This window comes from Equus asinus, chromosome 10, assembly GCF_041296235.1.
Source record: "Equus asinus isolate D_3611 breed Donkey chromosome 10, EquAss-T2T_v2, whole genome shotgun sequence".
In the NCBI taxonomy this organism is placed as follows: Eukaryota; Metazoa; Chordata; class Mammalia; order Perissodactyla; family Equidae; genus Equus; species Equus asinus.
Window position 1 is genome coordinate 108,434,658 of NC_091799.1, and position 27,456 is coordinate 108,462,113.

Sequence of the window (27,456 nt, forward strand, 5' to 3'; positions counted from 1 at the left end):
CATCTAGAGCCATTTGTTACAATTTTAGAATTATAATACAAAAGGAAAAAGCATGTATTGAACCATCCCAGGGAAACACACACACACGCCCCTCCCTTCCAGGTCCCCCTGCCCTCGCCCTCTCCCTGAGGGACCACTAACTGCTGAGCAGGTGTCGGGGAGGCTGCGCTGGGTCCCACAGGGAAGCGTCCTGCCCCCACCCAGCACAGAACAGCCCACGGGCCGCTGCTGTCATGGCCCGGGCTCCCTGCTGGGCCCGTGCCATGACCATGAAGCCCATTCTGCTGACAGAGGAGTCAGATGGCCATGCTGGGGACGGGGACTGGGAGGCCAAGCCCAGAGACAGGGACAGAAGTCAGGGAGGGGGTGTGAGGGAGGCGCCCGTCTCTTGCTCGGAAGACGGACCCACACAGCCTGGTTGTGCGAACTGCTCAGGGTTCCTCTGGGGACCCCCGAGACCCCTGACTCATAATGGCGCCTGGGGCATCCTGGGTCATGATGAGTCAGTGCACCAAGCTGGTTTTACTCACTCCAACCCAGCAGCCCTGGATCGCGGGGCAACTGTAGACGGAGTGGGGGGCAGTCTGTAATGCCTGCTGTCTTTTCAAAGCTCATAGCCGTGATGCCTGCTCAGGTAGCTCTTAAATACAGTAGCAGCATATAAATATTCCCCATCTCCCCTCCCGATATGACCTCCAGGGCAGTATCTTAACAGTAGAGTGTGTGAGCTCCTCCACCTTTGTTTGCTATCCATATACAAACAACTGAGAGGAAGTAGTTCAAATTATACCATGCATGTCAGTCTGCAGCTTCCTATTTTATACCCCCAACAATGTATCGTGGGCAACTTTTATGACATTTCACGTAGACATCATTCCTTCTCATCAGGGACTTCATACTCTTCCATGGAATGGATATACCATGATTTAGTCGGCCATCCCGTGATAGACACTGAGGTTATGGCCAGGTTTGGGTTTTGCAAACAGAATTACAAGAAGCATCTTTGTGCCCGTATTGTCAGGAACAATTGGTTTTATTTCTGTAGGATTTCCAGAAGTCAAAGGGCCTGTGCATTTTAAATCTTCATAGGTTCATCATGATTCCTTGCCCAAAAGATTAGAGTAACTTGCACTTCCATCAGTTTTCTCAAACTTTTCAGCAGAAAATACTGACAATCTATTTAGTTTTATCCAAATAAAACAATTGTTTCTGTGTGCATTTCTCTTAATGCCAGTGGGAATGCATCATTTCATCTGTTTGAACATTGTACAATTTGTCTTGTGTGAATTAGGGTTTCAAATATTTTGCCCATTTTTATAGTGAGTCATTTGTATATTTCTTATCAATTTTAAGAAGTCTTTGCCTGTTAAAGATATGAATGAACTCTTTGTTCCATGTGTTTCAAATATATTTCATCCAGTCTATCATTAAAAATATTTCTTTATTGTGTCTTTTGCAATGTAGAGGTCACAAATTTTTCTGAAGCCAAATTGGTCAAAATTTTCTTTTGTCTCACCTTTAAGAGACTTCCTTTCTTCAGGATTATAGAAATATCCTCTGGTAGTCTTTCCAGTATGTTCATAGCTTTTATTTGCCTACTTTGCATTTTTATTTTCAAGCCACCTTGAATTTGTTTTTGTGTACAGTGAGATAGGGTCAGGGTTATTTTATCCCAATGACGTAACTATTGGTTGCCACCTCATTTATTGAATAATCTACCTTTCCCCATCAAAGTCAAAGGCTCTTTTTTAATGTCCAGAGTTCCCACCAACATTAAGTCTGGACACTTGTTTCTGTCGCATTCATCTGTGTCCTGCACTAGCTGTGCTGTTTCTATTGTAGCACTTCATTTAGCTACCTTTTATGTACTTTTCTCAAATTTTTAATTAATTTTTAAAATTATTATCATTATTTTTTTGGTGAGGAAGACTGGCCCTGAGCTGACGTCTCTTGCCAGTCTTCCTCTTTTCCCCCCAAAGCCCCAGTGCACGGTCGTGTATCCTAGTTGTAAGCCCTTCTAGTTCTTCTATGTGGGACGCCGCCACAGCGTGGCTCGATGAGCGGTGCTAGGTCCACACCCAGGATCCCAACCAGCAAACTCGGGGCCACTGAAGCGGAGCCTGCGAACTTCACCACTCCACCCAGGGCTGGCCTCTCGCTACCTTTTGCTATCTGGTAGACAAATTCCTCTCAAGATTTTTTTCGTTTTTCTAAACTTTCAACAATGCGTACACATTCATTTTTCCATGTAAACTTTAAAATCGTTTTGTCCATTCTAAGAAAACTGGGTCTGGGATTGGCGTTGCATTGAATTTACAGCTTCACTTGGGAGGCCACCAGTGCTCTTCCCCAGCATCCCCGCTCCCATCCAGGCACAGAAAAGTCGTGGAAGCCCCTCTCCTCATGGTGGAAGAGGTGCCTGGGGCACAGGCCGCACCCCTGCTGAGGGGCCCGGAGCCCCGCCCTCCATGCAAAGGCACAAGCAGCTGCCCAGTTTGCTCAGGGACAGAGGGGGGCCTGCATGCCTGGGCTCTCCCTGCATCCTGCAGCCCAAGGGGCAGAGGGGCTCCCTGGGTCATGAAGGCAATCGTGCGAGTCATGCCCTGTTGGTCCGTTTCTCAAATGCCGAGAGTTTCTTAGCTTTGTCCTTAGTGTGACAGGCAGCGGTACATCTAGTTTAGCGTCAAAACGTCATTCTCTTTCAAACAACCCAATAATTTTTCTTCCAACTTGCCGTCTTTCAAGACCTGATTGGCAATACTGTTGTGTAAATCCAATCATTTTGAATTTCACTTCCAACCATCGTCTAACTATGATCCTTTAAGCGAAGTCTGAGAACATTTTCCCATTTCTCCTTTTCTGGCAAGAATGATAGAAACCTAACTGGAACCAGAATGATAAACCTTCACCTTACAAATTTTTCTTTGGATTGACAAATCAGTGCATGTTCATTAGAGAAACTTTGGAAATACAAAATTCCCGGTAAAAACGGAGGACGCTCAGAGTCCCCCACCCACCCAGAACTACTGCTGAAATTTTGATTTGTATCTTTTAAGTCTTTTAATAATTTTTCTGTGCATTATATACATACATTTTCTTTTGTAAAATAATGATCATATGCAATGTTTAGGAGCCTACTTTTTATACCTCATGTGTTGTAAAGTTCATTCTATTAAAAAAAAAGATGAGGGGCTGGCCCCGTGGCCGAGTGGTTAAGTTCGTGCACTCCGCTGCAGGCGGCCCAGTGTTTCGTTGGTTCAAATCCTGGGCACGGACATGGCACTGCTCATCAGACCACGCTGAGGCAGCGTCCCACATGCCACAACTAGAAGAACCCACAACGAAGAATACACAACTATGTACCGGGGGGCGTTGGGGAGAGAAAGGAAAAAAAAAATAAAATCTTTAAAAAAAAAAAAAAAAAAGATGAGACTTTTTTTTTTTTTAAGATTTTATTTTTTCCTTTTTCTCCCCAAAGCCCCCCGGTACATAGTTGTGTATTCTTCGTTGTGGGTTCTTCTAGTTGTGGCATGTGGGACGCTGCCTCAGTGTGGTCTGATGAGCAGTGCCATGTCCGCACCCAGGATTTGAACCAACGAAACACTGGGCCGCCTGCAGCGGAGCGCGTGAACTTAGCCACTCGGCCACGGGGCCAGCCCCCCCGAAAAGATGAGACTTTTAAGGCTACTCTTCCACCTTGGGGTGCATCGTATTCATCTTTACGGGAACGTTTTTCGTTTTCAATCCAGTCTATGCTTCTCCAGCAGGAAGATGAGCTAACAGTATTTAATGAAAGGGCCAGTAATGTGTAAAATGTGATCAAAATATTATGTAAGTTACAAATCCTCTAGAGGAAATAGGAAATAAATTACCGTTAGTCCTTTTTTGTTGCAGGAAATGTTTCTAGGGTAACAGAATAGTGTGGATCCCGTTGACTAAGCAGGCACTTTAGATAACCAATCACAGCCTTATTCTTCAGGCCAAGCCTGCTATAGCAGGTCAGAACTCAGTTCCTAGAGATCAGGAAATATATCTAACTCGTGTGACCCCATGCCAATGGAAAAAATCCCCTCAGTAAGTGCCTGTGGAGCATGATGATGTTGTCATGTGCCTGTTTCAGGAGAATTTTGTGTAGGACTTTATAAAGTGTCTTATAGTGGTGCTTATCATACCAATTTCTTAAGAGTATTTCTCCTGGACTGCTTACCTCTTATGGAATATTACTTGGATAGCATGAAAATACGAATAGGGAAGAGGATCACACACACTAAGATGCATCTCATCTAATTTTAAAGGGTTTCTGCTCAGCTGACGGCCACCGAGTGGCTTGTGTTGGTTTTCTGTTGCTGCGTAGCACGTTAGCACGCAGTGGCTTAAAGCACTCATCTGACAGTTTCCGTGGGGCGGAAATCGCCGTGAATGAAACTGGGTCGAATGAGATGGGGTCCTCTGCATCCCGCAAGACGGCAATCGTGTGTCGCCACGCTTCATTCATGCTGGAGGTTCTGGTGAAGCTCCCACTTCAAGCTCGTTTGGGATATTGACAGAATTCCTTTCTTGTCCTGCTTTTCGCATTCCCCCTCACTTCAAGTCAGCAGTGGCAGCCTACGTCCTTCTCAAGTCTTGAAACTCTCTCAACTGTTCGTCCTCATTTCTCTGTTTTTAGAGGCTCGGGGGCCAACTTGGGTAATCCAGCATAATCCTCCTGTATTCGTTCCCTAGAGGTGCCACAACAGATTACCGTATCCTGGGCAGCTTAAAACAACAGGGATCTGTTCTCTCACAGTTTTCGAGGCCAGAGGTCCAAAATCAAGGTCTTGCAAGGGCTGCGCTCTCTCTTGGGGAGCTCTAGGAGCGGATTCTCTGCCTCTTCCAGATTCTGGTGGCTCCTGGCATTCTGTGGCTTTGGCAGCGTCATTCCAGTCTCTGCCTCCATCTTCACATGACCTCTCCCCTGTGTTTCTGTGCTGTCTCCTCCTTTTGTAAAGACACCAGTTACTGGATTTAGGGCCCACCTTAGTCCCAGGCTGACTTCATCTCAAGATCATCCATAACTAATTTCATCTACAAAGACCCTATTTCAACTTCAGATCACATTCTGAGGTTCCAGGGGGACAAGAATTTGTGGGGGGGGACACATTTCAACCCCCTACACCTCCTATCTAAGGTCACTGATTAGTAACCTTAACTCCATCTGTAAAGTATTTTTGGTGTGTAATGAGACATTCAGAGATGTGACACCATGGGCTGAGACGGAAGACCCGCATTCTGCCTGCCACATCGTTTCTGTGCTCCGTTATCAATAGTCGACTGGAATTGTAAGCACATTTGTGTTGAGTGACTTTTACGTACCAAGCACTGTTCCAAGCACACGAAATGTGATGAATGAGACAGACAAATCCCATCAGCCAATATACACACAATAATTACATCTTAGCTTGTGAACACGTTGTGAAGAAGACTGAGGTCAAGAGAGAGCAAGTGACTCCAGGAAGCGTTTTTGATCCGGTGATCTGAGGAGGGGGCGGGGAGCGGAGGCCTTGAGGGGGCGAAGTAGCACGGGCTGTGAGATCTGGAGGGACAAGCCATGCAAAGCCCTGGGAGGGGCTGTGTGAAAATGCCGCTTCCCGTCTCCCCAGAGGTGCTGATCCTGTAGGTTGACTTGGGGCCCAGGAATCTGTTTTTATCCAGTGTCCCAGGGATTCTAATCCAGGAATGCTGAGGTTGAACTTGGAGGACCAGTAAGGACGCCCATGGTGTTGGAAGGTCTTGACCAGTGAAGGAACACTGCAGGATCCATGCTTTCCAAAATGGCTCTGGTAGCTGAGTGGACAGTGGCTGGCCCGAGACGGCAGGAAGACAGTCAGGAGACTCCTGTGGTCACTCAGAGAGAGATGGAGTGAGGGCCTTTGGTTTCACGCCTGCCTTGACCTGAGGTTTTTAGGCACCCAATACCCTCTCCGCCTAAGCAGGGTAACCAAGACTGCTCCTTCCCAAGTTCTCTCTCTGTCTTCTGCCTTCCAGTTCAAATTACTGAAGACCACAACTCACGCCGTGCCCTCTCCCCGCCGTCCTCTTGGCAATCCTCAGTCTCCTTCCTGCCAAACCCAAGGCCTTTCCAGGCCGCGCTCTCCTCCGCACCTGCGGGGGCACGTGGCACCACTCTCCCCCTGCTGGTCCAGACTTCTCTCACTGCTTCTCTGGCCCCGCTCCCAGTTGACTCCTCCCCTGCTCCCTTCCCTGGGGTTTCCCATCATGCAGGAAACTCGAGAACAGTCAAACAGCGTCCCAAGAGCCTCTGGTTTCCAAGGTTCTACAGAAAAAACGAAAACCACGACAATGAGCCTTGCGTGATGCTTTGCAGCCTTCAGTAGCCCATTCTGAGCACCCCCCACGAAGTGAGGTCCTTCCTTGCTGACTTGTGTCTTTCCTTCCTCCTGCACCGTCCCACCAGGGTGAAGTCTGAGGAGCTCCCGCCTCCACTTAAGGACCCAAGTCAGTCCTTTGTCGTCACCATACACCCAGAGAACTCCTCGTCGTTGCTGAAGTTAAGAGCAGAGCCTCTGGGCACCAGCCTCAAATGCAGGGGGAGAGCCGAAGGTTGGGTCTAAGGCTTCCCCCGAGAACCGAGGTTTGGACAGTATTTTCTCCTTTGCTTGTTTGGTCTTAAGCATTTACAGTGTTCTCAGGGAAGCTACTCAAACGGGAACAATGGTGGGTGGGGAGTAAAAGAAAAATAAAGTGGGTGACACAAAATATTTCTAAGTGTGGGATACGTGTGTGTGACAGAGAGACAGCTGGCTACAATAGTGGGGGTTACTCTAAGGAAGCATCACGTGAGTGCCCTGTGAGGTGCCCTGACATCTGCCATTGGCTCCACGTGTCTGCACCGCCCTCACATGTACCCAGAGTGATTCTGGTGGTAGGATCTGTGAGTCCCTCCTGGTCTCAAATAACCCACTTACCGTCACAGTGGAAGGGCTCACCTGATCCTCTCCCTGGTCAGTGGGGAGGACAAGGTCCACCCATGAGGGACATACCTGGACCAGTGAGTTCACTACTGAGCCGTCCAGAGCTGAGGCCGGAGTGAGAGTCCGTGCTGGAGATACTGGAGGCTGGTCCTCAGTGGGGACTGGGTGTACCTGACAAAGTCACAGCTTCAACCACGCAACACAATTATGCGTGACCCATCCCGGCCACTTCCTGCCATCCAGCCTGTCATCATTTATGCATGTTGAGGGAACCCAGTAACTTACGTAAATGGGGCTGCAGCCAGAGCCAGCTCCTGGGGAAGACCAGGATGGTGCTGCATTCCAGGAGGCAGAACAGTGGTGGTGACAAGTACTGCATCTGTCGGCACCCTACCCCTGCCATCCCTTCTTGTGTGGTGGATGCCACACATGGGCACAAGTGTATAGACAGTTCCATCAGAGTGACAGGGACAGCTTTCAAAAAGCAAAGGAATGATAAGTGTGCAAGTGTTGACTATGCACCCCATCGAGTTATGCTGGTCTGTCCAGGTGGGCGCACTCAGCCTTCTTCTCCATGAGGCGCAGCTGCTGACCGCACCTCTAGAACGTGTGACCACGCAGTCTCACGGCCACCTTACCACCACCCCGTCTCAGGAATCCCAGGCAGCCCTGATTCTGTTGTTGCCACTCACTCACTTGTGACAGACACTTGTCATCCATCATCACACGTAATCCTGCTAAGAATTCTCTGAGACAGATCTTTATTATTTCCACTGTAGTGGCCAAGCTCAGGTATCGCTGCCCAGCTCCCCTCCTGAGTATGGGGAGAGCTCTCAGCCCCTGAGGGCTCACCCACTGCGGGACAAATTCTCTTCTGCATTCAAACCATAAATACCACATATGACAGATGGCTTCCAAACTCTACAATAGTAATATTATAGGTTTGGGTCTCTTAGACATTTCCATGCTTAATTCTGAAAAACGCATTCTCGCTTAAGAAAAGTAGTTACCTTTCCAGTCAATTTACACAAATTGCCACAACTAAATAAATAAAAAAAGGAAAATCCCAGGTCCTGGTGACTACCCTGGTGAGTTCTACCAAACTTTTTTTAAATGATAACAACCGTACACAAACTCTTTGAGAACATGGGAGAGGACGGGAACTGCGCTGGCACGTGGATTATCTCGTTTAATCTTTGCAAAAAGCCTCACAGACAGGTAATCGTATTATCCCCGCTTCTCAGAGGCGGAAACCAGCACAGATCGCTACACACTCACTAGAACGGTTATAATGAACAAGACGAACAATGCCAAGTGTTGTTGAGGATGCAGAGTAGCTGGTGGGGTTAAAATAGGAATGCAAATTGACACCTTGTCAGCCAGCAGCGGGGCAGGATCTTAAGTGAAATATATACTTATCACATGACCCAGCCTTCTCACTGCTGGGTTCTCACCAGAGAGAAATGAAAACCTGTGCACGTGTAACAGGATGTGTGTCTTTGCTCGAGCTGCCATAACAAAGTCCTACAGGCTGGGTGGCTTAAACGCCAAATTTATTTTCTCACGGTTCTGGAGGCAGAAGTTTGAGATCAAGGTGTGGTCAAGGTTGGATTCTTCAGAGGCCTCCTCCTTGGCCATCTCCACCACATCTTCCCGTGGTCATCCCTCTGCATGTACCTTCGTCCTCATCTCCTCTTTGTATAAGGACACCAGTCCTGTCGGGTTAGGGCCCACCCTAGTGACCTCATTTAACATTCATCTCCTCTTTAAAGGCTCTGTCTCCAAATGCCACCACGTTCTCAGTTACGAGGGGTTAGGACTTCAACATATGAAATCGGAGGGGACAAATTCAGGCCATAAGAGCACAAGGAGTGGGAGAAGGATACTGTCCCACCAGAGATCCTTTCTCCTGGACCCAGGAGCCCCTGGGGTACCATCACTCGAAACTGACCAATAATGGACTTGCATTTTGTTTAAGAATAAGCTCCGCGTCAACAGCTCCTTCCTTCTTCATTTTGTGCATTATTGTTTGCACCCTCACAGGAAGCAGACGGCCGACCGAGAACACCCGCTCTTGGGTAAGTTCCTGAGCTCCCTGGAGTTGCTTTATCCGTCCGACACACAGCTGTCCACTCATCTCAACTAGAATTACTTAGGAAGATAACTCACGTAGAATGGGATATTTTAAAAGACTGTGAAGGCATAATAGAAAATAAATCATTTCAGGTAACATTATTGACACTGATAGCCATTCATGTAGCTTATTGCACTGAGTCCCTGAAAAGTTATAATATTTCTTCTCTACATTTTCACAACTAACATCCGAACTAATGCACAGATATAAGTGATGCTCATTTCTTTTCTCTTCTGTGAATGTGTGCAGCGTTACCAGGCTGGCTGCCCGTTTAATGGTTTGTAATAGTGTTGGGTTAAGTCAGGGCTTGTCCTTTTGACTCGTTCTTGAGTCAAGTAGCCGCTTAGTAGATACGTTCGCTGACGACAGGCCTGACCCAGAATCGGCGCCCACAGGCCGACCCCAAGCACACAGGTCTTTTCACCTTCAAATCACAAAGGCAGGAAGGGTAGAAAGATGGCGATCCAGTTTCAAGCACACCGTTTACAGAGCGCACTCCGTCCCCGTGAGAAACTGCGTGCAGCCCTGAAAAGCTGTCTTCTCGTAGAATATTGAGTCAAAGAGCTATACTCACAACAGTAAAGTAAGTTATCCATTCTCTGTTCTCTGCACTATCTACCTGAGCACACAGTGAGCACGGTACCTGGGTCATTGACAGAGTACTCCTAGAAAACATTCTCCTCTGTTTTAAGTGTTTGGGTACTGCATCCTTACCCTCTGACCTCAATAACTTTTCATCTAGAGCCATTTGTTACAATTTTAGAATTATAATACAAAAGGAAAAAGCATGTATTGAACCATCCCAGGGAAACACACACACACGCCCCTCCCTTCCAGGTCCCCCTGCCCTCGCCCTCTCCCTGAGGGACCACTAACTGCTGAGCAGGTGTCGGGGAGGCTGCGCTGGGTCCCACAGGGAAGCGTCCTGCCCCCACCCAGCACAGAACAGCCCACGGGCCGCTGCTGTCATGGCCCGGGCTCCCTGCTGGGCCCGTGCCATGACCATGAAGCCCATTCTGCTGACAGAGGAGTCAGATGGCCATGCTGGGGACGGGGACTGGGAGGCCAAGCCCAGAGACAGGGACAGAAGTCAGGGAGGGGGTGTGAGGGAGGCGCCCGTCTCTTGCTCGGAAGACGGACCCACACAGCCTGGTTGTGCGAACTGCTCAGGGTTCCTCTGGGGACCCCCGAGACCCCTGACTCATAATGGCGCCTGGGGCATCCTGGGTCATGATGAGTCAGTGCACCAAGCTGGTTTTACTCACTCCAACCCAGCAGCCCTGGATCGCGGGGCAACTGTAGACGGAGTGGGGGGCAGTCTGTAATGCCTGCTGTCTTCTCAAAGCTCACAGCCGTGATGCCTGCTCAGGTAGCTCTTAAATGCGGTAGCAGCATATAAATAAAAATATTCTCTGCTTCTCTCCTGGACTTCCACCTCAAGAGTACTGCTTTAACACAGAGGGTGGAGCCACAGGTGTTTTCCCCATGCAAGTACAAAAAGTTCACCCACATTGAAAAGTTATTATACCACACACATTAGTCTGAAGCTTCCTTTTTTATTCCCCCAACAACATATCAACGGACAACTTGCATGACATTACTGTGTGAGGGACCCATGCTGTTTCCCCAGCATCATAGCCCCACAAGGAGACAGTTACGACCCGGAAGTCAGTCTCCCCTGGTGAGCGAGGGGCAGGAAGTGCCAGCCCACACTCTGGCGAGTCTTGCTCAGGAAGCTCCGCCCCCAAACAAAATCTTCCTGTGGGAAGCTCCCGCGTTCTGGGCCTGAGAATAGGGGGCCTGGGTTCTTGGGGGGCGTCACTGTCGCTTCATTCTGCAGCCCTAGGGGACAAAGCAACTCACTGTACAGCTTGTCAGGAGACTGGTTCTTTAAACTCTATAGATTTTGAACATTGTTCAGTTAAAAGAAAAAATATGATGTGATATTTTTGAGTATAAACTATTCCATCCTTGAAATGTACTATATTCCTCTTTGTGGGGATATTCTTTCACTTTCCGTGGATTGACTTTACTTCTCCAACAAGAAAACGAGCTAACCTTGTTTAATTAAAGGGCTGGTTATGAGGTCAGGATTACACTAACACTGTGTGAGTCCATAAATCTTGTAGATACACTGGGCAATAAAATACTATTAGTCCTTTTGTAATTGCGGAAAGTATTTCTGGGGTAATCTAATAGTTTGGATCCAGTTGGTCAAATTGGTGCTTTAGACAACCACTCACAGCCTCGCTCTTTGGACCACACCTACTCTAGCAGGTCCTGGAGAGCAGGGCCTTTGTCCGTCTACACCATGCTGACGGAAAACGTGTCCACTCAGTTAGTGCCTTGGTCTGTGATGATGTTAATCACAGGCACATTTTCGTGGAAAACGTTGTGTAGGACTTTATCAAACCTCTCTTCCCAGTGGCAGCTGTCAGACTAACTCATTGGGAGAATTTCTTCTGGTTTGTTTATCTGTTGAATGGTTGTACAGAAATTGACCACATGGACTGAAAATACGAATAAGAGAGTAGGGTCCATCACACACGAGGCTGCTACTTATCTGATTTTAAAGGCGTTGCACTCGGCTAAGATCCACCACGTGGCTGGTTCTGATTTTCCTTTGGCGGGTAGAGCACGCCTTTGCACCACCCCCGACAGGCGTGAGGGTCTCTCCCACGTGAGTCTCACGCCTGTTTGCTGTACAGTAAGCTCTCAAGTGCTCACAGAGCTCCCCAGGAGCGGCCTGGCCTGTTCCTGAGATTGTGCCAACACGAGGGAACCACGTGACGGGACATTCTGTGGCACTTCGCAGCCCTCGCAGCGCCCTGGGCACTCGCCCCACAGTGAGGGCCTTCTGTGTTGACGTGTCTCTTCGTTCCCGCCCTCCCCAGCAGAGTGAAGCGGAAGGAGTTCCTGCCGCCACCACCGCTGTTTCTGTCTTCAAGTCTGAGTTCCACCGCTGTCGTCGCCCCAGAGGGCGCCCAGGAGGGCGCTTGGACGCTGAAGGTGAGCACGGGCAGCAGCCGCGGAGTCTGCGTGCAGGGCTGGGGGCCCAAAGTCGGGTCTGAGGCTCCCTCCAAAATGAGGCGGACGGGAGACTCTGGACGGCTTGCTCGACTGAGTTAAGCATTCACTGTGCCCAGAATGCTACTCAAATGCAACAAAGGTGAGCGGGGAATAGAAGAAAGAGTGAGGGACAGGAAATACCCGTGACTGTGGGACGTGTGTGTGACAGAAGCAGATAAAGTGCAGAAACGGGTTGCTACTAAAGCTGAAGCCTCATGCACGCTCGGCGAAGTGCACTGCTGTCTGCAGCCAGCTCTGAACGGAACGTGCTGGGCTGTTATGTGGTGAGGGATGCGGGACAACACGCCAGTAACGGCATGGAGCTTCTCTGACAATCCCTCTGACTTTTCTGTATGTTCAGAATTTTTCATGATAGAATGTTGGGGAATAACTGTGTGTGTAGGAAACAGACGGGGAATAAAGATGGTGTGTGTAACGCATAGTCAAAAAATAGAGCATGTGAGTGTGCGTGTGAGACACACGCAGAGGCCAAAGGCAAACTGAGTGAGGAAGCCAGCAGACGAGGCACATGGCTGAGAAGTGCTGATGACACCCGGGACGGGATGTGGGCAGGACCGGGCGGCCCAGGCAGAGGTGCATGAGGGGCAGAGGCTCAGGTGGAACAGCCTGGTGAGCAGGTCAGTGTAGAGACTGTCGAAGGGAGAGCGGAAGGCGAGACTGCCACGGGGCCGAAGGGCGCACAGGTCTGCACAGACCTCCGGGGCGCTCCCTCCCAGAGTGACTCATGCCGCGAGGGGAGCCTGCAGTGCTTGACTTCCCGTCTCTTTCAGACCTGCGGCCCAATTTCGCTTCCGCAGCAGCAGAGACTCAGAAGGATGCACTTGAAGTCTAGGCTTCATCCTGCACTCCGTTTAGGAGAGCCCCATCCTGACCACTGGCAGTCAGACCCTGGCCCTTAACCCCACTGCCACATTCGCTGAGAGTCTGATGCCGGTGGCTGGTCCACACCCCCAGAGCTGGCCCGTGACCTTCTCTCAGCCGCAGGCTCAGTCCGGAACCTGCGTCTGATCCTGCAGCCCTGGGCTCGCCTCTCTGCAGGTGGCTCCAAGGCCTGCTGCTCTGAGTCGAGTGGTTGGAAAACTAACTGGCACCATAAAGTGCACTTGGACTTTGGCATCAGACAGACCTGGCTTCCATTCTAGTGTGGAGACGTTACTGGTTTTATAACCTTGAGGAAGTTTCTTAAACCGCTCTGAGGCCCTATTTCTTCCCAAGGAACTAAGGGGACGTTGATATCTATTTCCCAGAGGAGAAAATGTGTGCAGACTGAATGAGGAGCCGTGAGCACTGCTGCCCAGTGGCTGGCTCGGGGTGATGCTCAGGCGATGGGAGTGGCCTCCCCACCACACACACTTGTTTTGGACCTTGGTGCACGGAATTGCATTGATCATAATCCTTGGCTGGGGACAGACTCACCGTTGACCTGTGCACGACCTGCTCTTTTAATTTACTGAGCATTCTAGTTACTTATTTTTGGTAACAAAAGAAGCAGCGCCACCCAGAAGGGCAGGGTCCTGAGGCCTCCCTCTGCCTATGTGGCCCCTCGGAGTCCTCGCACCCACCACGCTCTTCACTCTGGTTTTCCGTTGAACGTTGTGCTTTAGACTGTCCGCGCTCCTGAAAAGTGCCCACATGCAGTACATTGGCTACTTTTTGTCTTGCAGAAGGGACAGCACCTGTGTGTGGGGTTTGGGATTTTGGGGGAATCTCCTTTTTCACTTGATACTAAATTGTGTCAATGTGTCCACTTTGTTTTCTCTGTAACATTTCTCCCCATACCACATTTATCCATCCGCTCTGCTGAGGATGGGCATGGGGATGGTTTCCAGGGTTTTGCTGCCACGCGGCTGCTGCCATGCCCCATCTTGACACCTCTCCTCTTGTAGGGTGCAAGGCCTACTCCTAGGAGTGGAATTGCTGTGTATGTGAACGTTCAGCCAGACTGTTTCCTAAAGAGGTTGTATGGTCTACACTCTCACAACCACGTGTGAGAAATTCTGCTGATGAGCATCCTCTCCAACACTTGGAGCTGCAGGTCGTGGGGTGCGGACGGCCAGCCGACTGTGGGGTCTCCCTGCATTCCCATCATGATTAATGGTGCTGAATGCACGTTAGCCGCATGAGTTTCCTCATGTGGAGTACTTGCTCATGTCCTCAGCCCATTTTTCTCTTAGGCTCTTTCTGCTTTTCTTATAGCTTTATGTGAGTTATTTCTACCTTCTTGATACAGATCCTGTCAGTTGAGTGAAGTGCAGACAGAGTGTCACTGTGCAGCTTGACTCCGCGTTTAATTTAACGTGAGATTTGATGAACCAGACCCATGAGTTTCAATATAGGCACATTTACAGATATTTTATAGATAATGCTTTTAGGTCTTGGTTAATAAATCTTTCACCAAAAGATATAAAACAGACCCATCTATACTTTCTACTAGGAGTTTTAAGTGTTTGATTTTGACAGATGAGTCCTTACACTGTCACAGTTTATTTGAGTGAGTGATGTGAGGTAGGGCTCCAAACTCATTGTTTCCCATGTGGATTTCCATTTTTCCAGTTCTGTTCATTGAAGAGTCCCTCATTTCCCCACTGGTGTCACAGCCCCCTCTGTCCCATAACAAAGCTCAACACAGTGTGTCAACACAATGTATTGGAAGACAGTGCATGGCATTTGTGAGTCTGTTTCTGGGCTCTCAGATCACTTTCATTGGTCAATTTGTCTAACCCTGCACTAATGCCCTAGTGTCTTACTTTCCACGGCTTCGTCAGTTCTGACAAGAAGTATTCCCTTTCTCTCTTCCAAGAAGGGCCCGAGTTACTCAGTATAACTGCCCCTGAGGGCCCCTCTTTTCTGCCTGGCGCCTCCCACCACCACCCGACCCTCCACATTTCTGGGGCCCCGACGTCAGAGCCTTCTTGCCTCCTGTGAGGTGGGAGAGCCTGGCTGCTGGCTCTGCAGGGTCAGCTAAATGTTCCACCTCCCCCATGCTCAACGGCATGTCTCCTCCCCATCCTCGCCCCTCCCTCCTGCCCCTGCTGCCCGCCACGGCCCTGGGTCCAGCAGTCTGTGCAGATGGCTGCCCTCAGCTCAGTGTCCTTCTCCACAGCCACTTCAGTGACAGCTTTGTGAGCTCTGCAGCCATCTGTTTTCCTTCCTCTAACACTGTGTTAAGCTTTCATCTGCTCTCCTCTTCCCTCTGGCTATGTCTTTTTGAGCTTGTACTTGTTCATCTTTGCCTATTTTTTGGCAGATATTTGCAGGGACTGTGTAAACAAGCTTGGTCAGTCTGCTGTGTTTAACTGGAAGTTGTTACCTCTGCATTTTTTTTATTTCTTCTTGAGTCAGTTTTGGCAAGTTGTATGTTTCCAGGAAGTTGTCCATTTCATCTACGTTATCCAATTTCTTGGCATACAACTGTTTAGATTATTCTCTTATAATCCGTTTTATTTTCGTAAAATCCACGGTGATGTCCCCACTTTCATTTCTGATTTTAGTGATTTGAGTCTTCTCTCTTTTTTTCCTCTCAATTCTGTTAATTTTTTTATTCTTCTCCCCATAGCCCGCCGGTACATAGTTGTACATTCTAGTTGTGAGTGCCTCTGGTTGTGCCATGTGGGACGCCACCTCAGCGTAGCCTCATGAGCGGTGCCATGTCTGTGCCTGGGATCCGAACCAGTGAAACCCTGGGTGGCCGAAGCGGAGCACCAGAACTTCACCACTCTGCCACGGGGCAGCCCTCAATTCTGCTAACTTTTGATCCATACATTTTGGGACTCTGTTGTTAGGCGTGTGAAATATTTATAATTGTTCTATCTTCCCACTGGATTGAAACTTTTATCAATATATAACGTCCTTGTTTGTCTCTTGTAACCAGTTTTGACTTAAAGTCTCTTTTGTTTGACAATAATATAGCCATCCCAGCTCTCTTTTGGTTACCATTTGCATGGAATATCTTTTTCCATACTTTTACTTTCAAGCTCTTTGTGTCTTTGTATCTAAAGTGAGTCTCCTGTAGATAGATATCACATTGTGGTTGTTTTTTTTTAGCCTAATCTGCCAGTCTCTGACTTTTAATAGGAGAACTTAATCCTATTACATTTAAAGTAATTACTGATAAAGATTTACTTCCTCACTTAGTTATTTGTTTCCCGTATAGATCTTTTTTCTTATTCCTCAATTCCTCTATCACTGCCTTTTTTGTATTTAGTTGAAAGTTCGTGCTGTGCCGTTGTGATTCCTTTCTTCTTTCCTTTTCTATATATTTTTTAGTTATCTTCTTAGTGGTTACATTGGGGATTACAATTAACATCTTAAACGTGTAACAATCTAGTTTGAATAATACCACCTTACTTTCAACAGTATACACTCTGTTCCATATACATCTCCACCCCTCCTCCTTCTATTGCCAATGTCACAGGTTACATCTTTGTACGTTGTGTGCCCATTGACAAAGATTTATAATTATTGTTTTACGCATTTGTCTTTTAAATCATATAGAAAAAGAGAGGAGTTGCAAACACAGTAGAACAGCACTGGCTTATATGTTAACCTTTACCTTTACGTGGAGTTACCTTTACCAGTGGTCTTTATCTCCTCTTGTGGCTCTGAGTTACATTCTAGTGTCTTTTTGTTTTAGCCTGGAGGGCTCCTTTTAGCATTTCTTGTGGGGCAGATCTACTGGTAATGAATTCCCTCAGCGTTTGTTTGCCTGAGAATGTCTTAATTTCTCCTTCGTTCTAAAAAGATAGTTTTGGTGGATATAGAATTCTGCATTGGCAGACTTTTTCCTTTCAGGACTTGAAATATGTCACCCACTGCCTTCTGGCCCCGTGGATTCTTATGGGAAATCAACTGTTATCTTATGGAGGATCTTTGTTTGGGATTCCTTGCTTCTCTCTTGCTGCTTTCTAAATTCTCTCTTGGAGCTCTGAGAATCTGACTGTCACATGTCCTGGTGTGGATCGTTTTGAGTTTATCTTGCTCGCAGTTTGAGCTTCTTGGATGTGTAGATTCCTATCTTTCATCAGATTTTGGAAATTGTCAGTGATTATTTCTTCAGTTCTTTTTTTCTCTGTTCCCCCTCTCTTCTCCCTCTGGGACTCCTTTGAAGCATATGTTGATACCCTTGACGGTCTCCCACAGGTCCACCGGACTCTACTCACTTCCCTTCAGTCTTTCTTCTTTCTGGTCCTCACACTGATCATTGCAGTCGTCTTCAAGTTTGCTGATCCTTTCTTCCATCTTCTCAAATCTGTTGAGCTGCTCTAGTGAATTTTCATTTTGGTTTTTGTACTTTTCAGCCCTAGAATTTGTTTTGTTCCCTTTTATAATTTCTGCCTCTTTATTGATATTATTTGTTCATATACCTTTTTCCTGATTTCCTTTAGTTATCTGTCCGTGATTTCCTTTGGCTCATTGAGCATATTTAAGACAGCTGATTTAATGTCTTTGACTATTCATTCAAATGTCTGGGCTTCCTGAGGGAAATTCTGTCAAATTCTCTTTCTCCTGTGAGTGAGCCATATGTTTCTGTTTCTTCGCATGTTCTGTAATGTTTGTTGAGAACTGGGTATTCTGAGTATTGTAATGTGGTGACTTTACATATCGGATTCTCCCACTCTTCAGGGATTGCAGTTGTTTTCCTGTTGAGGGCTGGAACTACCTGTTTGTGATTTTTCCAAACTATTTTTGCAAAGTATGCATATCTTTTCACGGAAGTTTCTCTTCTGTTACCTCTGTGGTCGGCCAGTGACCTGAAAAAGATTTCCTTCAATGTCTGGCTGCAAGAAGAGAGGGGAAAGGTTCTGTGTCTTTAAATCTCCCCATAGTTGGCACTGAGGGAAGGCGCTGCTGCGAGAAGAGCCAAATCCAAGGCAAGCACCTGTGCCCGAACCTCAGGGCATGGCCACCAACCGAACATACAACCTGAGCTTTTGGAGCACTAACGTCGTGCTGCCTTCCCTGGCACCGGCCAGCTGCTCCCAGGATGAGGGAGCCGCAGCCACAGCAGGACTGAGGAGTGGGGCAGCATCAGGTCCACACACGCTGCTGGCTTCTGAAAGATCAGCCACCTCTCCCTTCCGCAGGCAGCCCCAGCCGGACTGTATGTGATCAGGTTCCAGTGCAAGCTAGGGGATTCCAACTGCTCTTTCCAGCATAACACTGCTTCAGTGGAGGCCGGACCTCTAAGGCTGCCCACTCCATCACTTCGTGCTCGGGTGACCCACGGCTGCACTTCTTCATTTACATGCTTAAAACATACTTTTGCAACACCGTCGTCATGTCTATCTTTCCCCACGAGTCTCCAGTCCACGGTCCTCCGCTATTGCACTTACCGTGTTTTGTCACATTTTAACTTTCATTCCAAATTAATGTTTTGTTTTCCCTGTGTTGTCAGTAAGTTGTAGCTCAGGTTTGGTGATACTTGGCTCACCTTGGCTTTCTGAGTCCCATCACTTCCTCCTGTGCATTATTCTTGCACGGCCCTTCTCCATCAAGATTACGGCTCCTTCTGCTGTCGTCTGCAGGCAGACACCCTGTTCCCAAGGATTCAGGAAGTTTTGCAGCAGCTGTCGATGGCCTGGCTACTCAGCCTGCTGCACCCCCAACTAACTGCCCCACCAGGAGCCCTGCCCACCCGCCGCCGGCGTGCACAGCCTCCTCCACAGTGGGTTTCCTGAGGGTCACTGCCGTCTTGTACTGCACGCTCCTCTGACCACATCCTTGTGCCGTCTGTTCCATTTGCGTTCTCTTCTTCAGGGCGTCGTTATTTCTGGCCCAACAAGGATTTCCCTCCTTGTCTTCCTTTGAAGTCGTATCTTTACTCATTTAGGTGTCTGTTTATATCCTGACTTTCATTTTTAAGGGCTGGAGCAGAGAAGGGAGACTATAGCACTATAAATATGCTATTTTGATTTAGAAGTCTCCTAGAGACATTTTGCTTTCAAAACTTTCAAAGAAAAGTTTTTCACAGACCCAGTCTCTGGTTGATGCCACGTCAGCACTGAAAGTTAAAATAGGCACCATGCCCGCCGTTTTGGGAAGACTGGCCCAGAACTGTGGCCACACTTCCTCTCTGCCAGCCAGCATGCATGGCACAGTGAAGTCTCCAGTTGGCTGGGCCAGGGCAGCACCAGGGCAAGGATCAAAACACCTATACTCAGATGTGGTATGAAAACACCTGGGCTCCCTGGTAGGCTGAACTCAACACCATCAAGCAGAGTTGTGTGGAGAAGCTACCAGGTATGAGATGAACTGTTGTGTGCCCCACACTTCCCTCTTTCTCATGCCGGGAATCTAAACGGGTCTCCTTGGTTGCCATGAGACCCTCGTACTCATCAAGCAAAGCACCTCTTGTCCCTCTACTGGTGCACACGCAGAGGAAAAAGCCCATGTTCTCCACCCAACACAGTCATTGCCCACGACTGGCCCCACATCCTAGAGAATGTTCTGAGACTGCAGAGGTGAGGTGTTTGCCCACATCCCAGAGTTCATCAGTGGGAGAGCCAGACTTGTCTGTCTCTAAAATGTACTCTTGTTGCTACATTTTGTCCCCTTTGGCAGGATAACAAAGACTACATCACATATGCCCGATTCTCTCTCTTTCTGTAGGTTGCAATGGATCAAGAAGAAACGAAGCAGCCTGGGGAAGGGAACCGTGCTGGAGATGCAGTTCTGGCTCTAGGTAGGCTGTTGTGCAGTTTGAGTCACGTTGAGACCTACTCCAGGTTCTCTAGAGAGTTGACTGTTTCCTACGGAAAGCCAGCGGATGGCCAGGGTCCAGGACACTTGTCTCAGCGAAATGGAGGACAAGCTTGAGCTCACATGGAGTGTCTGCAAATAGCCCTGATATCCAGCCTGCTTGCCCACCACCTGCTCTGTGTGCCAAAAAGCAGTAGGTCCAAGACGTGCAGCTGGACACTCGGCTGAAGCATAAGCTTGCAAACCATCTGCAAATAGCTGAGAGCTGGCTCAGCAAATAGCTGAGCTGTGGAACATCTGATGGGCAGTGGCGGCCAGCTTACTAATGGCCACAAACAGCAAGGTCCCATGAAGAGTTTGGTTAGCAAGTGAAACTGAGGTCTGATGCATTCTACAGAAGCTCAGACTCAGCCTCCGTGTCCTGCCTGTGATGTTTTGAGTAATTTCAGGTAGAATCTTCATTGTTCACATGTCCTAATCCTTCCAGAGCTCGTCTGAAATGGTGTCACCTCATTTTAAAAAATACTCAACACTCAAACAGCTGATGTTTGCTGGACTGACGTCTCGTTGTTGTGCATTTCTTTACAGTGCACAATCTGGTCGAGCACGTAACTTTAGTCTGCTCAGCATGCTGTGTATGGGCATCAGCGACTCCTGCTTCTAGAAAGGAGAGGGAGGCTGAGAGGGGTAGTGTGACTTCTACATAATTCCGGAAAGATTTAAGTGAGTTTTAAGGATTATAAAATACAAACCAATGGTGTAAGTGAAAAAGGGAGGGAAAAAGAAGACAAATGGCGCCTGAGCCTCAGGGTTCCAGTCATGGGCAGGTTGATTCCCAGGACGGATGGACATGCAGACAGACGAGCACCGTGGATGTGTGAGTGCCGTGCATGTGGGGCAAGTGATCTGAAAGGCTTTCATGACCACGCAAGACAGGAAGGGGTTCTCAGGCCAGGGACGGAGGCAAGGAGGAAGCCCAAAGACAACCCGGTGGGCACGGAAGCCTCTGCCCCGGGGCGTCTGCCAGCCCTGATTTTCACAGCTTTACAGGAGGAGAAAGAGAAGACCAAGCTCAGAGCACAGCCGGAAGGGGAGGCCGGTAAGTCATCCCCTCAAGTTTGGCCCATGAAATGGCCATGCCCTCACTGTAGTGGTGAACCAGAAGGAACCCAATTCTCCACCCCAAAGGACTTGGGGATAATCAGCCACCTCAGACCGTGGAGCTGAGGAAAAGAAAAGGAAAAGAGAAAAATCACTGCTGAGTATTTGGAACAACAGGCTGTCCCTAACTTTGTGCTGGGTGAGTGGTCCAAAAGATCGTCCATCTGAGAATTCGCAACGAGTCATTCTTGACTGGCCACTCCCAGATGCCGAGCAGAATTCCTCTCTGAGCAACCAACCTTCATCCCAGGCTTCTTCATCAGGATTTTTCACAAATAAAACTACAAAGAAAATGAGCAGCTCTCAATAACACACGACTGGCTCCACATGGCAATAAGCACTCTGAGTCAGAATCAACAGAAACTATAGCATAAATGGACACACAAAGATGCGGGTATTGGACTTAGCAGATGGAAACACAAAATAACTATCATTATTTCATTTAGAGAAATAAAAGGCAATGGTAAAAATAACTGAAAACAGAAAAGTAGTTTTTAAATTACCAAGCACATTTGACAAAGAACCCAATAAAACTTATACAAATGAAAAATACCAACAAAATTAAAAAGTTAACTGATAGATCTAACAATATATTAGGCAGTCGAGAAGTGAATTAGTGAATTAGAATCTAGAACTGGAGAAATTACTCAAATACAGAAAGACAAAGAAATGCAAAATACGAAGGAAAGTGAATAGGATAGAGTTTGAAGTCTGTGATACGTGTAATCAGAGTCCCAGAAACAGAGAAGAAAATCATGAAGAGACACTATTTAAAGAGATGATGGCTGAGAATTTACCAGCACTGTCATAAGATACCAACTGACAGATTCACAAAGTCCAGTAAATCTAACATGGTAAATAAAATTCTAGATGCATCGTAAGTAAAGTGACAAACACATGAGGCAAAGAAAATATATATTTTTAAACTTCCAGTGATAAAAACAGAATCTCTTCCAAGGAGTTGCTGATTAACTAACTTCATTCACGCTAGTGGAAACCAGAGCAGAGTTGAATCATACCTTTAATATGGTGGCGAAAAGTCAATCTAGGATTCTATACGTGGCTAAAGTATCTTTTAAGAATGACGATGAAATAGACATTTCTACATATCAGTAAGAAATGTTAGAAGAAGGAAAAATATACCATTTACTATAGCATTTTTTGAAAATGAGGTCTCTAGGAATAAAGCTAACAAAAGATGTGCAAGACTTGTGGAGAAAATTATAAAACTTAAAGAGAGACATTTGAAAGAGACCCAAACAAATGAAGAGATATATATTGTTCCTGGAGTGTGAGTTACATTGTAAAGATGTCAAAATTCCCAAATAGAGTCAGTGTGACCTCAATCAAAACCCCAACTAGTTTTGTGTGTGCGTGTGTCTATGTGCTTGTAGGCAACTTGAAAAGCTGATTCTTAACCATATGTGGTATTTGAAAGGGTCAAGAATAGCGAAGACACTCTTGAAGAAAAGGGGCGATGTAGGAAGACGTGCCTCACCGTTCCTTTGAAGTTCCATCCATTAAAGACACTGTGGTATTCTTGTAGAAGCAAATGTGGAGATCAGGGAGATGATTAGAGCTGCCCGGAGAAAATCCATCCACACACAGACACTTGGTTTTTGAAGAGTGTGACTGATGATAGGAATAGATGTTTTAATAAGAGCTGCTGGAATAATTGGTACCCATGTGGGCATAACGTTAATAAAATTAGCCCCCACCTTGTAGTATTCACAAAAATCAATTCCATGTGGACTAAAGACATAAACGTAAAGGACAAACTGTAGAAACTTTTAGAAGATAATACTGGATAACATCCTTGTGTCCTCAGGGTATACAGTCGTCCCTCTGCCTCAGCAGGGGATTTGTTGCAGGACCCTCCATGGGGGACCCTCCACTACCAAAGTTCACAGATGCTCAGAGATCTACAGTTGGCTCTCCATGTCCACGGGTTCTGCATCCAAGGGTCAAAAATACAGTATACGGGTACAGTCACCCATTGCTTAACGAAGGAGATGAGAAATGCGCCGTTCGGCGATTTCGTCGTCGTGTGAACATCGTAGAGTGTACTGACACAAACCTAGATGGCATAGCCTTCTGCATACCTAGGCTGTGTGGCACTGATCTCATGGGGCCACCATGGCACAGGTGGTGGGTCGTTGACCAAAATGTGGTTATGTGGCGCGTGCCTCTATTTTCGATCCACGGTTGGTTGAATCTGCTGACTGCGTAAGGATTTGTTAAGTGAGCTCTTTTTAAAGGCACTAGTCATAAAGCAAGATATACATAAATTAGATAACACTAAAATCAAGAACTTCTGGTTATCAAAAGATGCCACTAAAAAGTGAAAAGTCACACCAAAAATTGGAAAAATATTTGCAACACATAATTGAGAAAGGACTGGTATCCAAAATCCATAAAGAACTATGACTCAATGAGAAAGAAGTAGACAAATGATTGAACGGGCACTTCGCACACGAGGAGACCCAGAAAGCCAATAAACACGTTCAGAGTGCTAACTGTGTCATGAATCGGGAGGCACAGCCTGGAGCCACGTGTGGCAGCACCATCTGCCCATCACACTGTCTATTCCTGGCAACGGTGGGGGCCTGGGAACATGTGTGACTGGTGGGTTTAAGATGACGCAGCCACTTTGGGATGGCATGACCTTCCTCAGCTGCGTGAGCTAACCAAGGCCCGCCAGGTCATTCTAGGTGTGTATCTTAGAGAAATTCTCCCCTGAGCCCAGCAGGAGACGGACAACAGTTCAGAACGGCCCCATGTGGGGAACGACTGGGATGCTGAGCAGAAGATGGTAACCTGTGGAGCATTCGTGAGGGAACGCCGCAGTCCCAGGCCGGCTTCACAGGCAGTGAGAGAAGCAACAAAGTGCCGGCGCTGTGATTTCCCCTGCACAAAGTTCAGAAGCAGGCCACAGGCAACGCCACGTTGTTTAGATGGTGCGGTGTGCGAGTGGTGTGCTAGAGCCGTGTACAAACGGGAGAGTGCTGCCACACAGCCATCTATTGGCCAGGGGATGGGGGGGGAAGACGTGACCGGAGACGACACACCGGACACACATCCTGGGGTCCCCCTGTGGGCTGTCACCCTCTCATTATTCTTTTAAATGTGCGTAAATGTTTATCTACTCTTCTCCATATGTGATGTATTTCACACTAAGAACAGAAAATAGCCTGTGTGGACGACGTGTTTGTCTCGCGGGGCTGGCTCACTGAGGGAGAGGAGGGTTCTGGCCGGGACGCAGCTGTGAGCAAGCCCGGGGTTCTCCCCAGAAACGGCCCCGCTTCTGGCAAAGGCCAGGACAGAAGGTGCCAGAGCACTGCGCCTCGGTCTTCAGGTCAGGCCGGGCTTGGGGCCCGTGCACTCAGGGCTCCGTGGCCTCTTGCACACCTCACTCAGGGCGCTCATGGTGACTTTCGTTTGCTCCACAGGAGCCTGGGAGCCCATGCTGGCCGAGCGTGCCATCGGGGAACCTTCCTCCCCCAACATCCTGCCTGGGGAGGCGGCCATGGAAAACATTGGGGTCCCATCCTCGCTGCCCTGCAGCAGCCAGAATGGGCCATCCCAGGAGCCCTGGGACACCCGCCCACGGGACCAGAAGGCCCAGAGTGTGCAGTGCACCGTCATTGACATCGACAGTCAACCCCAGAGCATGAAGACCACCATCATCAACATTGGCAGTGAGCCAGAGGAGGGGGAGGCCCTCCAGGAGATGTGATACGTCCAGCACATCCAACCTCAGGAACCTACACAGGAGGCAGCTCCGGGGGAGGCTGCGCCCCCCAGCCAGGGTGCAGAGGGCATGCCTGCTCCTCTGGGAGAGACCAGGATCGACATGTGCCCCGTCCTTGGTGTGGAGCACGGCTGCCCCTTTGGAGAGGCCACCAAGCCCAGAGCCAACTCTCCTCCGAAACTCCAGTGACCATGACGTCCAGGAACCAGAGCTTCGGGACGGGCTCGCTGGTGCGTCCAGAGCATCCAGAGCATCTAGAGCGTCCAGAGCCAGAACAACTTCGAAGCTCTCCAGGGTGGACCTCCTCCATGCTGACAGCAGCATGGCAGGTGGGCCTCTTCCTCGAACCTCTCCAAGATGGCCCTTCTCTGGGCAGACACAAGCCTGCCTGGCCGGCTGTTTCTCAAAGCTCTCCAGGATGCCCCTCCTCCGCACAGACAGCAGCAAGCATGGTGGTCCCCTTCCTCTCTCTCCAGGATGCCCCTCCTCCGTGCACACACCATCGTGCCTGGCAGGCCTCTTCCTCGAGGCTCTCCTGATGTGCCTTCTCCACACAGACACCACTGTGCCCGGCAGGCTGCTTCCTCGGGAGGGTGGTGCTGGGACCCCAGGACCCACGTTCGGGTTTTCTCCACCTGCACAGGCTTGTTGCTCTTTGTTAGACTCAAGAAAAGAATAGGGCACCAGGGCTGCTCCTTGGTGGTTGGTTACATGACAAGACTTTAATGAATTCTGCATTCTACTCAGTTTGGAAGCCATAGTCTTCTAAACATGTCTTATGTTCTCCCTCAAAGAAACCAGATTCGAAATAGACTTGGTGCCATATCTTCACTTTTGTTGCTTAGTAATATTGATAACTGTTTGAGTCTCAATAGCTTTTAAGGAAATTGTTAGAATTTCATTTCAAGTTTTACAGGAAATAAAAATAAATTTTAATGGCAATAAACTTGAAATTGTCTTGGTAAGTTTTAAATCTTTGGCTTTTGGGTGGCTGTTTCAGTGGAGGGTGGTGGGGAGCCGGGGTCGGCTCCCTTTCTTGTCCCCACCTGCCCGGCCCAGCCTGGGCTCTGCAGTCAGCGTCTGGGTGGACACCTCCAGAGCTGTCCTCAAGCATGAGCCCAGGAGGGAGCTGCCCAGCCTCCTCCCAGCCCCTGGGTCAACCAAGATCTGTCCTGAATCAGACCCACCTCAGGCGGAGACCCTGTACGGCCCTGCAGTGAACACGCTGTTTCTCTGAGCAAACTGACGCACCTCCAAACCCCACCAGCAGGCCCCACTCCGAGCTGCCACACTGCCAGCTTGCTGTGATCAGGCTTCCTGGAGGACCTGTGCCGGGGTGGCAGGCTCCTTAACCTCCCTGTGCCTCAGTTTCCTCCTCCGTGAACCACACAATAATCTGGCTGCTTCCCGTCGGCCCACCCGCTCACTAACACCGGTGCTATCCCAGCCCCATTCCTGCACGCCCTCCACTCACCCTCACTGTCCTCAGCTGCTCTGCCACTATTTTCTTCTGTGGTGCCCAGGTCCATTTCCACCCCTCCCCTCAATGGAACAAGAGGGGACCCCTCGCAAGACTTCCACACGCCCTTGGGCCTTACCAGGGCAGGCCAGCCCTCCTGTGTGGGTGCCCTCCCCCACTTCTCTGTCCCTGCTGATGCGCCTCAGCTGGGGACCCCATCAACAAGGTCAGTGGCTGTGCCTGGGGCCCTGCCTCTAAGTTGAAGGCCGCCACACCCTCCTGCCTGCCAGGAAACCTGCAGCCACCCACCTACCCCGATCCACTCTGCCCTCCTTCACCGGAGGGGTCCCTCTGGGCTGCCAGCTGCCCTCTGCGTCTGCCCCCAGCCCCTCAAGCCAGCAGAGACCTAGTTCCTCCAGGTGCTGCTCCTGGACCTGCTGCCACCCCAATTCCTGGAAACCTGTGCTGGCACCCGGGCGTGGCTGTCCTGGCCTCACCATGTGAGCTTCCACACGGCTCACGGGAACCCGGTCACTCGCCTGACCTCAACTTTCAAGAGAAGATGAGCCTCTGGCTTCCAGAGGGGAGATGGTCTCTGCCTCCCACCCAAACTCGTAAACCACAAGATTCTCCAAAGAGAGAAGAGGTTCAGAAGCTGGGTGGCTGAAAAGCTTTGACAAAGAGATTGACAGGTACCACAGGCTGGGCATTCAGCCGGGCACTCTGGGTACAGTTTGGGTACACTGAGTCATGAACATGGAATAAACCGAGGAAACGAGGTATGAAGAAAGGGCTTCCAGGCTCTATGGAGAACTTTCTACCGTGAAACAAGTAGAGCTTGCACACAATCGTATTTTTATTGCATCCTGGATTTATAGAAAGTGAGAAAATCCTCAAGAAACTGGAGAAAGCAAGTGAGCTTAGAGATAAGTGCTGAGCACGTGAGAAGCAAGGGGCAGCCTCTTTGAAACAAGGCCTTGTGCCAAAAGCAAAGAGCAGAGCTGAGCACAAGACTCCAAGACTTATTCAGGGACTCTGACAGAAATAAACTGAAATACAGGGACCTAGGTTATAAACCGAGATTTTTCAGAGTTTAAGATCAATCAAAATAAGCTCACAAAGAAAAGATGACAAAGAAAGCAAACCATCAAGAGTGAGAGTCAACGGAAACAATAAGAAGTGGATTTAGACC

The 27,456-nt window shown here is 48.7% G+C and overlaps 1 protein-coding gene across 4 annotated transcripts in view; it reads left to right on the top strand.

Annotated features, from left to right (window-relative positions):
• LOC106835877 (palmitoyltransferase ZDHHC11) overlaps positions 1-25,757 on the top strand; it is a 73,921-nt gene extending 48,164 nt beyond the window's left edge. For 2 of the 4 annotated variants that reach the window (XM_070519904.1, XM_070519907.1), the window contains 4 exons: positions 6,455-9,049; positions 12,000-12,114; positions 19,804-19,876; positions 24,504-25,757. In XM_070519904.1, coding sequence (XP_070376005.1) covers positions 6,455-6,611 — 157 coding nt within the window. In that variant the 3' untranslated portion in view covers positions 6,612-9,049; positions 12,000-12,114; positions 19,804-19,876; positions 24,504-25,757. Of the gene's footprint in view, positions 1-6,454; positions 9,050-11,999; positions 12,275-19,803; positions 19,877-24,503 lie in introns of all 4 variants that reach the window. The other 2 variants (XM_070519905.1, XM_070519906.1) reach the window with 2 other exon arrangements.
• Positions 25,758-27,456: the final 1,699 nt, after the last annotated feature.